This window comes from Euprymna scolopes, chromosome 28, assembly GCF_053919585.1.
Source record: "Euprymna scolopes isolate OS-2025 chromosome 28, ASM5391958v1, whole genome shotgun sequence".
Lineage (NCBI taxonomy): Eukaryota > Metazoa > Mollusca > Cephalopoda > Sepiida > Sepiolidae > Euprymna > Euprymna scolopes.
Genome location: NC_136509.1, coordinates 60,038,671 through 60,051,333, shown reverse-complemented (window position 1 = coordinate 60,051,333; position 12,663 = coordinate 60,038,671). Strand labels below are relative to the sequence as shown.

General features: G+C 38.0%; 1 protein-coding gene across 5 annotated transcripts in view; it reads left to right on the top strand.

Moving 5' to 3' along the window:
* Positions 1–12,663, top strand: part of LOC145249669 (coatomer subunit gamma-2-like) — a 344,043-nt gene that overhangs the window by 20,088 nt on the left and 311,292 nt on the right. For 4 of the 5 annotated variants that reach the window (XM_080111454.1, XM_080111455.1, XM_080111456.1 and 1 more), the window contains exon 2: positions 7,069–7,118. The exons of the other annotated variant lie outside the window; for it this stretch is intronic. In XM_080111454.1, coding sequence (XP_079967580.1) covers positions 7,069–7,118 — 50 coding nt within the window. The remainder of the gene's footprint in view (positions 1–7,068; positions 7,119–12,663) is intronic. 5 annotated transcript variants of the gene reach the window in all.

Sequence of the window (12,663 nt, the reverse complement as noted above, 5' to 3'; positions counted from 1 at the left end):
AAACTTCATTTGACCAAATTCAATAAATAGAAACAATTTTTTTTTCGGGTAGGTCCTTTTAAATTATCAATTACCGCGGTCCTACTCAACATAAAACAATACTTTTAATTGATAAAGATAGTAAAAAGATTGATTTACTTACTACTGGGTGTCCGAAGAATTTTTTTTTCAAAATGTTCAATACTCGTCATATTAAAGTCTTATTTTTAACACGACAAAAAAAGAAATGGTCAAAAATATTTCGGACACTTGACAGTATTAAGATTAACACCTCTTCTAATTGGTTCCCAAATTTCATGACGAAATTCTTCATACAATCACAGTACGGACCTTTAGAAAACAGGGGGCTCATTACAAAACCTTACCGAAAACGCCATTTTATGACGTTCACATTTTTATCACTTTATTTGCTTAAAATCTTAAAATATATAATGTACATTCATATTTATTAATTCATTTGAAAGTATATTCATTTCCGAACAAAACAGTAGTAATTTGAAGACTTGAAGTGCTTTGGTTTAAAGAATATGGCTATTTTAGTAGAACTACCTTGAAATCTGTGATTATCCAAAGCGTTTTTTCGTCCGTGTGTATTACTAAAAAGGTTTACTTCACAAGATTTCCAGCTACGGTATAACTGGAAATATTTTCTCAATTATTAAATCATTTCTCTCTGAAAGGCTTATGAGTAGTGGTTAATGGGCAGAAATCAGAGGCCCATAGTATTAATGCTGGAGTCCCTCAGGGGTCCATCCTGGGCCAACTCTCTTCCTGATCTACATCAATGATCTCCCAAAACACATACTTAAATCATTCGTTGACATCTATGCTGATGACATGACCATTTATGGCCATACACCAAAGGCTGTAAATGACAAAGTTCTCTCTGATTCTCTCTCCTTTGATCTTGATCGCGTTGTACAGTAGGGGGAAGAGGTGACTGGTTACTTTTAATGCATCTAAAACCAAACTCCTATCATTACATCATCAACGCTCTGATCCCCATCTGGCATCAATTGAAATGGATGGCTCTCTTCTTGTGGAGTCTCCATGTTTTGATAAGCTTCTGGGTTTGACCTTTACTCCTGATCTGAAATGGAACATGTACATCAAGTCTGTTGCCAAGGTTGCTGGAAAAATCGTGGGATCTTTCTACCACTCCAGAAGATATCTTACTGCTGATGCAATTCTCTATCTATATAAAAGCGAAGTACGTCCAAGAATGGAGTACTGCTGCCACATCTGGGCAAGAGTTGCTAAAAGCAGCCTATCCTGTTTTGACAGAGTACAAAATAGACTTCGTGGCTTAGTGGGGGATGCCCTTTTCTCTTCCCTGTAACCTCTCTCCCAAAAAAAAGGATGTGTCCTCTATAGTATTAGACCTAACTGAATGGTTAATTGTAGGTATTGACCATTTCATACCCTCTAAAAAATTTCAGCAAAAACCTAACAGCCAGCCATGGTTCTCTCCAGAATGTGCTGCTGCCATTGCGCACAGAAATCACTTTTTCCACTGCTTCAAACGTAATAGATGTATGGAAACTAAAGCCGTTTTCAGGACTGCCAGCAACCATTGTAAGAAAGTAATAAGGAACGCAAGAGAGTTGTATGCTCAATCTGTTAAGTCCAAAGTAGCTGAGCAGCGGCTTGGTTCCCACCAGTTTTGGCAAATAGCAAACAGAATCCTGAACAGAAGCGTGTGCTCCATCCCAACTATTATCAATGGATCTGAGGTAATCTCGTCAGCATCAGACAAAGCCAAACTCTTTGTCAAGAACTTTGCAGCTAATTCTACCCTTTGCGACCAAGACCGCCAACCCCCAATATTTCCTCTTGTATCAGAAAACACGCTATGTGATATACGTATATCTGTACGTGATGTTGCCAAGCTAATCAAAAACCTTGATTCCAGTAAAGCAACTGGCCCTGATGGTATTCCAATTATAGTACTCAAAAAACTTCAACCTGAACTAGCGCCCATACTTACAAAACTGTTTAAACGTTGTCTTAAGGAGAATAGTTTCCCATCTCCCTGGAAAATCTCATCAGTATGCCCTGTATTTAAGAATTCAGGTGATCGCTCATCCCCCTCTCAGTACAGGCCAATAAGTCTCCTGTGCGTCATGAGTAAGTTGCTAGAATCTGTATTAAATACAGAAGTAATCAAACATCTCAACAAAAATAACCTTCTAAGTGACACTCAATATGGTTTCCGTTCTGCTAGATCTACAGCAGATGTCCTTACAGTTATATCGCATAGGATTAGCAAATCTCTCGACGGTGGCAATCTTTCTAGGGCAATTGCTCTTGACATATCTAAAGCCTTTGATAGGGTATGGCATAAAGGTTTACTTCATAAGATCGCTAGCTATGGTATAGCTGGAAAAGTCTTCTCAATTATTAAATCATTTCTTTCTGATAGATTCATAAGAGTAGTAGTTGAGGGGCAAAAATCAGAAGCTCACAATATTAATGCCGGTGTCCCTCAGGGATCCATCCTGGGCCCAACTCTTTTCCTGATCTACATTAATGATCTTCCAAATCATATCCTTACATCATTTGTAGACATTTATGCTGACGACACTACCATTTATGGTACCACATCTAAGACAGTAAACGAGCAAGTTCTCTCCAATTCTCTCTCCTCTGATCTTGAGCACGTAGTACAATGGGGAAAGGAGTGGCTGGTTACTTTTAATGCATCTAAAACCAAGCTTCTCTCTTTACATCATCAACATTCTAATCCACATTTGTCATCAATTGAAATGAATGGCTCTCGTCTTCAGGAGGCCTCAAGTTTTGACAAGCTTCTGGGCTTGACCATTACTCCTGATCTTAAATGGAACACGTATATCAAATCTGTTGCCAAGGCCGCTGGAAAAATGGTGGGATCTTTCTATCGATCCAGTAGATATCTCACTGCTGATGCTATTCTCTATCTATATAAGAGCCAGGTACGTCCAAGGATGGAATACTGTTGCCACATCTGGGCAGGAGCTGCTAGAAAGAACTTGTCCTGCCTTGATAGAGTTCAAAATAGACTTCGTAGCCTCGTAGGAGATGTCCTTTTCTCCTCCTTGCAACCTCTATCTCACAGAAGAGATGTTGCGAGTTTGTCTCTGATGTATCGTTATTTTCATGGAAAGTGTTCAACTGAGCTTCAATCTATGGTCCCCCCTCGCCAAACTTTCACAAGAAACACTCGTCTAGCTGTAAACACTATCAATAATTTCCCCCACTCTTTATCTGTGCCTAAACCTAAACGTAGATTCCATGAACAAAGCTTCTTTCTTAGAACTGCACGCCTGTGGAATTGTCTTCCGTTTTCCTGCTTTCCGGCTGACTACAATATGGTTTTGTTCAAGTCTAAAGTAAATAAGTTCTTGATGAGCCGTTCCATATAAGTTATTAAATTTACCAAATTTTCATTACTAATGATTACTATATTGACCAACTTCTACTGTACACTCTTTAACCCTTATCCTTGAGTGGCCTCTGGGCCTTGATAATGTGGTGATGCCTTTGTAAAAAAAAAAAAAAAAAAAAAAAAAAAAGAAGAGACGTTGTGAGCCTGTCTTTGTTTTCTCGTTACTTGCATGGCAAGTGCTCATCTAAGCTCCAATCTCTAGTCCCTCCCTTGCCAATCTTTCACGATTAACACCCGTCTAGCTGAAACCACTGTCAATTATTTTCCCTACTCTTTATCTGTGCCTAAATCAAAACGTAGATTCCATGAACAAAGCTTCTTTCTTAGAAGTGCACGCCTGTGGAACTTTCTTCCGTTTGCCTGTTTCCCACCTGACTACAACTTGGATGTCTTCGTCTAACATAAACAAATTCCTGATGAACCGCCTCCTTAAGACACCTTATCAAATGTCAAATACTAATGATTACTACGGTACTATCCCATTGATTATTGTACATGCAATAACCCTTATCCCCGAGTAGCTTCCAGGCCTTGATAAGTGGTGACCACCATGTAAAAAAAAACAAAAAACAAAAAAAAACCACTGGACCACTATGTGTGTACTTGGTGTCAAAACCGGCTCACTTTGCTCAACACTCTTCCCTTATCTGACATTAAACAAAAATGTAATGAAATGACAATCCAAACAAATATCACGATAAAACCAGACAACCACCCAAACAAAACCAATTCGACTCCACTTTTGAGGTTCACTTTCACAAATATCCGTGGGCTTAGAGGTAATATAGATGATGTAGACACTTACCTTTTAGTAAACTCCCTGGATATCTAAGCATTAAGTAAAATAAACTTACACTCTTCAATCCCCTCCAACTACTTTCACATTACAGGATACCTCCCTCTTTGTTGTAAGGACTCGGATAGATGTATGCACGCACTTAGTCTATATTTGTAGCACCCTCCCTTAAACTAGAGAGAAAAATCTTGAATCTGATGACCAGGCTTTATGTGCTTTCGGCTAACATTTCATCACTGTGTTAGTTACTTATATTTTCTCTGTTGTTTTTTCATCAAGTCAGGATTGTACCCTAATCGATCATGTCTCTGATAGTATAGATGCAGCACTCTCCTTGGATAGTAATGCCCAAATACATGCGTTTGGTGACTTTAATGTCCACCATAAAAATTGGCTTGGTTTTTCAGGTTACACAAATGCAGCTGGACACTCCACTAATAGCTTCTCTATAGCCCATTCTCTCACATAGACAGTAATGTTTCCAACTGGCCTACCAGATTGTGAACCTCAGCAAGTTTCACTTCTAGACCTATTCCTCACCACAGTACCTGAGGATTGTGTGACTAATGCTCACAGTCCACTTGGAAACGCAGACCACCCAGTTGACATCACATTTAAATCCCAATCTCAAGGTGAGGAATCAAAGCCAAAAGGTACTGCAACAGGGCTTACTGAGAAACCATTAGAGAACACATCTGAGATGCCCCATGGACATATATCTTCTCTCTTCCTGCTGAACAGTGTGCCAATGAGACAACTGAATGGTGCAAAGCGGGAATTGAAGCACATGTTCTCACACGCAAGCCCCACGTACCCCCATGGTTCACTGCAGATTGTGCAGCTGCTATGGCACAAAGACAGCATATATTCCGCCAGTTTGTACGTCATAAGTCAAATACAAATAGGCAAAATCCGTAGATGCTAGAAATCATTGCAAGAGAGAAATAGTGACAGTCAAAAGAAAGCATGCTGAAATAATCAGGGAATGCATAGAATCGCCAAAAATAGATTTTTCCGAAATGACGAGTCTGTTAGTGTAGTGAATAAAGGACAATCATTAATTTCTCCACTGAGTAACAGCCAGAAGGTTGCATGCATGGTAACAGAAAAGGCAGAACTGCTGTCCTGGTGATTGCCTCTAACTCCACCTTAGAGCCAACAAACAACTCTCTCCCAAATTTCCCTATGAGGACTAAAGCCACATTAGATGATGTAAAAATTACCCTTTCTCATGTCTGCGATACATGAGACATCCAAGTCCTTTGATAAAGTCTGGCACAAAGGGCTGCTAATGAAAATTAAATTGCACGTTATAACTGGACATATACTAAATATAATTAGATCTATCTTAGACAATAAAAGCACCAGGTTGTCATTGATGGACATACATGCAAGCAGTATAACATTAATGCGGGAGTGTCTCAGGGGTCGATCCTTGGACCATTATTATTCCTGATATTCAAAAACAACCTCCCTTATAATATTGGTATATTTGCTGATACAATGCTCTATAACATGCATTAGGGAAGAAAAGATGTAAATAAATCTAAGACAATGGAAAAATCATTAGAAAATGACCGTCAGACAATAGGTGAATGGGGCCCGCAAATGGATGGTAATATTTAATGCTAGGAAAACTAAGCTGCTCTTCTTTAACAATTACAAGACACCTCTCAAACCACTTATATCGATGAAAAAAACACCCTACCTGAGAATTCTACCTTTTTAAACTCCTTTTTTGGGACTATTTTACCATATTTTACTTTGTGGGCAACATGAACTGGAACAAATACATAGAGGATATTGCAAAGACTGCTGCAAAGATGGTGGGTTCCCTCTATCAAGCTAAAAGACTATTTACACCTGAGGGTATCCCATACCTCTACAAGGTCACCATTCGCTCATGCATGGAGTGTTGTTACCACATCTGGGCTGGTGCATCACCACTGGTCTCTCCATCTTGGATAGGTTCTAAGAGAGTTGTCAATCTAATCTGTCCCACTTTATCAACTAAGCTCCAGCTCTTGTCCCAGCGTCACAATGTTGCATCTTTGTGCATGTTTTAATGGAATGTGTTCTGATGAACTTTTTGCACTTGTACCCCGTACATATCTCCGACAAACCCGTTCAGCAATAAGATCTCACCCCTTTCACTGTTGAGGTCCCTAGATGCCAAAAAGCTTTCTATTCTAATAGTTTCTTCCCTTGAACAGCTGGACTTTGGAATTCCCTTCCTGCTACCTGCTTTCCTGGTTGTACTGATATGCAGAAGTTTAAATGTAACATAAACTGATATCTTCCTAATCTTTCCTAGACATGGTCTCAAAAAGTAGTTTTTTTTGTCCAAGTGGTGATATGCCTTGCTAGGATTTAACATTAAATAAATAAATAAATAAAGCTGGTAGAGTGTATATGTGAGTATATTTATCATACAAGTGAATGTTAGACATAAAAAATGATATACATGAAAAGTAATTATAAAATGCTGAATAGATGTGGGAGGCTGGTATATGGATCTGCAGAATAGATTTCCACATCGTGGTCAAGGAGTCGGGAGTCAGTCTAAGATATCAAAGGAGTCGGAGTCGGCATTTTAGGAATTCAAGGAGTCTGAGTTGGACTTTCACCATCTGACTCCGCAACCCTGATGGAAAGGGAGGCAAGTCATGTCCAATGCTTTGGACATGACACAAGCAATTTTAATTCTTTGAAGTCTGACAGTTAAATCTGTGCATTTCTTAGAGAAGATTCTGTTAAAAAGAAACCAACCATCAACAAATAAATGTTAATAAATTTTTTTTTATGCTTTGCTTGCACCTTCTAATGTGCCCCATTCTATTTTCAGGTGGCAGTAATCCATATAACCATCTGGAAAAGGCCACTGTTCTTCAAGAGGTTTGTTTTTAGTTTTCTAATATCATCTCTTGTTGATGATTTTCTTCACTTAACAGTATACATATTGATCTTTTTATCTCTTGATAGAACCAACTCTATTCATGACCTGTACTTGTGTGGCATTCCCAGTCAATCGGCTATTATACTGCAACATTTACAGCTTAGCACCTTAATCCACTTAATTTGCAACTTTTCGTATCAGTTTTAAAATAATTTATAGATGAAAACAAAATCTTTCTAAATATTGAAAGTGATATAAATAATGCCCTTATTTTTATTAAAAATTTTCTCAATCCATTGTGATAGTTTTAAGTAAACAGTAAACCTTTTTTTTTAAATGAAAAGAGCATTATAGACAGGTCAATACACTAGCTAACAAAAAAATTTGCAACATTTTGTTTTTATGGTTTAATGTCAGGTTGGCTCTATTCTACATCATATTAAAAGTTAGACAAGATTTAAGTATGAGAAAGTTTCAAATTTGAACATTTCGGACTTACTTAGAAGTCATTTTCCATTTAAGTTTTAAAACACTGTTAGTTTTCATAATAAATCAATAAATCTTGCATTTTTACCCATGTTTCCAGGGTCAATCTTTCACATGAAATGGTCGTTAGTGATGCTGACTCGCTCCTTATACCTTATCTATGGTTACTTCACCCCTATTCACACAAGTCATAATGTTTTTTCAAAGTCATTCACACTTCCTTAATCATCTATGATTGGAACATTTTTCATATTGTCATAGTTACCATTTTGGCAATGTCCATATGCACTGGTCCATGCCTTCTACAGGTATGCATTAAGGTATTGCATCCTTCCAAACAGTTGCAGTGAATCGTCTGAATCAGTTCATCTGGAGCAAGATTTTTTCACTAGAACAAGTTTGTCCCCTTCTACTTTCCATCCCCACTCAGATAGTGCCATTTCATAAAGTTGGCTGATGGTTTACTTATGTTATATGTTTGGTATTCTGTGCAATCACTTTGTCCAGCACCTCTCACCCTAAAACTGAAACTCTTAAATAAAATAAAATGACAGTTCAATAAAAATTACGATTAAACTCAGACAAAACCAATTTGCCTCTTTCCTTGAGGCTTGCATTCATGAATATCTGCAGGCTTAGAACTTAGATGATGTTGAATCATTTCTCCTAGCAAACACCCAGATATCTTAGCGCTAAATGAAACTAACCTACACTTCTCCATCCTCTCTAACCACTTTAACATGCCTGGTTATCTCTGACAGCTGCGTTTTTATTCCCTTGCCATAGATGTGAAGATCGGTAGAAAGCAGATCATTGCCAGTATGTACAAAACTTTGTAATATTGTTTTGGCGACTGCACTTTCCCTGTCACACTGGTCCTTACCACACTGGTTCATTGTAGTCATATCGGAGCAGCTTGATTACCTTGGACTTGTACAGCTCGTGCATCGACTCAGCTTGATAGTTCCCACTGTAGCAGCCTGCATTATCAGACTTTGCCAAAAACTTGCACATTAGAGGTTCATCTTGGCAAAACTGTTCTAGCACAACATCAGCAATAAAAATGACAGCAGAAATCCCCTGATCACACCTGTACAGAATGGTAAAGTATACATGCTTAGTCAATCCACCATCTGCTTTCCTCAAATCAAAAGCATCCATGTGCATGCTCATACCTTTCTTCCCAAAGTATTCTTTTTGCTCTTCTTGATACCTAACTGGAATTCTCTTTTGGGCAAAATCTTTCAACCAAAAAGCACATTCGTGATTGATGATATCATAGGCGTAAAACTTCGCCTTTTACTGTGGATCTCTTATCTTGTGTTTCATGTATTCCACAATGCTCTGAATGGCCACTTCAACATCATACATCAGATCAGGATCCTTCTTTTCACAAACAAGATCCTCACATTTTTGCACAGCCAGGCAGTTGTTGCAAAGATCTGAGAATATATCTGATGCAACACAACTTTCTCTTCTTCAGATCTGCAAATGTAGTGAAATGGAATCATATATCATTTTGCTTGTCACTGCAATGTAAAAGGTAATGAGTTTTGACATATCGCTTCCCTCGTTCCAAGCAATCAGTCAGACCTCTGTGAGAAGTTTGATGCCACCTTCTGTAACTTATCAAACCCATTCATTATAGCTACAGCAGTGTTATCCAAGCCAGCAAGACATTTTCTCTGAGATGGCTTGAATAATGTTGAATCTGACAGGTTTGTAGTTGGTTATTTCGCACGCTTTTTTATAGAAAAAAATTATGACTAAACTTATCAGTAATAACAGCATGCGCAACTTTTTGAATGTCACCCGAATTAAACTGGATCCCAACATCTCCTACATTTAGATTCTGAGGAGTGTGGGGAGCAAAAAAGATGAAATAATCAAATATATATGGAAATTGGAAAACCACTCAAAAAACCCAGAAAATTAATCAATAATGCTAAAAATAAAAGAACACATGCCGATGTATTTGATGCATCCAATTCAGACAGTAAGCTAGAATCCATATCAGGAAAACAACTCTCCAGAATTTATACAAAAGGAAAATTTCCCAAGATTCCTAGTAATAGAAATCCTAGAAGGAAAAAAAAATTAGTGAACTATCACCATTCTTAATCGAAAAACTTATGTCCACAAATATGCAGGCCAAAAAACTGTAAAAAGAATGAAAAATGTCAATCTTCTAATCAAGATAGTTATAAACATGCTCAAAATCTCTTAAAAATGAAAACATTCCACACCTATCATGAAAAATTAAACATGTCAAAATGTGACCTGATACCGGGAGAACCTTGCTAGTTGATTAAGAGACAGCCTGTCGTCTGGGTGGTCCCATTGACACGAATTCAGAGAATTCACACGGTTGAATTCTAATGATGATGATGGTGTTGATGATGTTTTAAAAGAATAATCTGTTTCTTGATAGATAATTAAAATGATCTGCCCCTCCGAGAATGGATAGCCGAAAAAGTATCTATGCCGGAATGAGTCATAAAAATAATTCCTAATCAGAACAACCGGACACTTATGTGATCGACAGACTACCGAAGGTTAAAACGTTGCCAAGGGGCTTAACAAAGAACAGTATGGCTGACGGCGAGGCTATAAAGATTATCTGTGAAAAAGAGACCACCACGGGAACATGCCAGGGGGACCCATTGAGTGGTAATTAACCGTGACAACCCACTCTCCTTGGCGTGTGAACATTTATTGCCTTACTGATGTGGTAATTTGGTCTGGGATTGTAGCAGGGGGGAAAGTGGGGGCGACGAGGCTCGCTGAAACCTGAAAATCTTTTTTTTTTCTCTTCAATAATTGTAAAAGTCGTTTTTTATTTTATTTTATTTTTCTTCTGCGACCAGGCGTTCAGAGTTGGGCAAGACATAACTTTGTTAAAAAAAACGCCAGCCCTTGTTTGCATAAATAGGCCAATTGAATATATGCTATTGTAAAGTTGAAAGCAATAATTATTCTATGTTAAAAAAAAGTCAGTTAAACTTTGACTTTCTTCTTTGTTTGAAAACGCCATTGTTGAGTGTAGTCTATTTTCAGACGGACAGTTGACAGTTTGGGAGCCGGATCAATAGCTCACACAACGAGCGGACCACGGCAACGGGATGAACTCGACCACTATACAAGAACACAGGTAACGCCGCAGGGATCGGCATCGGTTGCATCTATCACCCAAGCCTGTGCACTTGAGCCGCCCTTTGAGGGGTTACAAAAAGGTATCGTAAGAAGCCAGAAACTAACCTTGGCAACATCCGACGAAATTAAAACAGCCTTAAAAAAACAAGGGGAATTGACTACAGTCAAATTAATATCAAAACAAATGGCCAAACCATATCTACAAATACATACATCCTGACTTTTAATACCCCCACAATACCACAGAAAATTAAATACGGGTACATAATTGTAAAAGTTGAACCATATATTCCAGCCCCTCTAAGATGCTTTAAGTGCCACAAATTTGGGCATCATAAAAAAACCTGTAGGAGGTACAGAACATGTGGGAAATGTAGCAGCAAAGAACCAAATCATACAGAGGACGAATGCCCAAACGAAATAAAATGTCCAAACTGTTATGAGAACCACCCAACCTATTCTAAAACTTGCTAAATTTTTTAAAAAGAGAAAAGTTGCGGAAGTGAAATACAAGGAAAAGATTTTGTTCCCAGAGGCAAGGAAAATTGTAAATTCACTCCAAAAACCAAACACCTATGCTGAAATCGCCCAAAAAACAATTACCTATGTGAAAACCAACCAAACTAAACACACTACCAAGATTCCCTCAACAAATTAATAACGGAACTCAGATCTAATTGAAATCCTAAAAAAGACCCCAAAAGAAATCAACATGAATCATAATGCCTACTACAACACCCAGAAATGATTTAAACCAGAAACAAATAAAAAAACAAACAAACCAGAACCAGACCTAACTAAACAAAAACTACAAATAAACCCACAAATTCCCCTCTCCAACAGCTTTAAGACATTGGAGATCGAAAATTCTGAGGAACAGAATACCAACAATAAGGACTGTCCTTCAATCCCCCACAAAAGTTCTAATATAAAAACAGAACAACAAGCAAAAAAACAAGGACTCTACAAAAGCATCCGAACAGACAAGAACAATAAATGGGAAAAATTCCTCGAAGAAAACCGGCCGCACAAAAACCAAACCACGATCTCGCTCAACCTCTAAAACCAGAGATAAATCAAGCATAAAAATTAACAAACCAATTCTAGAAGTGTAAGCCATGTTTAGTTTCAGAACAGTTTCCAATGGTTAGTTCTACACAAGTCCTGGAGGTGACTGGTTCTCAGTAAATAGTTCTCGAGTTGGAAAACGGTCCTCTCGTGACAATGACCGATTCTACGCATGCGTCAGATGACGTCGTGACCTGATTTACTTTAAATAGTTGAAAAACTCAACAAACTTCATGTCTTCATGTACGTCGCTTTAGCTCAGTTTGTTAAGGCCTTGGTTCATTATGTAAACGTTTTAGGTTCGAATCGTGGTGTGAGATGTTTTTTGATTTTTTAAATTTTAATATCGAAACAGGCTTATTTAAGCCATTTTTCATGTGTTCGTTTTTCTGTTTTCATCGTTCGTTTGCCTTACGTTAGTTTTTTTTTTTTTTTGTGTTTTTTTTCCCCCCGCTTAGTGTTAACATTGTTTTCTTTTTTTACTTCGCTTATAACAAACAAACCTACGTTGTCGTCATAACGCTTGATGACTTCCGGCCGCGCACTTTCTTTCACTAACTCATTCTGGCTGGCCGATTTTATTTTCAAACTTTGCCTCAGGGCTTCGGGTTCGATCCCCCCCCACCCCACCCCCCAGGGTTATTTTTTATTTAACACCACACACACCTCCAAACACCCGGGCATCACCGGGTATCCCTCGCTAGTACATAATAAAATCAGAAATCATTTGGATCTTAAAATTTTAACATGTAAAAACACGACGTTTTTAACTTTGTTCAAATGTCAAACATAGATATGTGTGTACAGAAAAGAGAAATAAAAGAAATGGATTTTTAT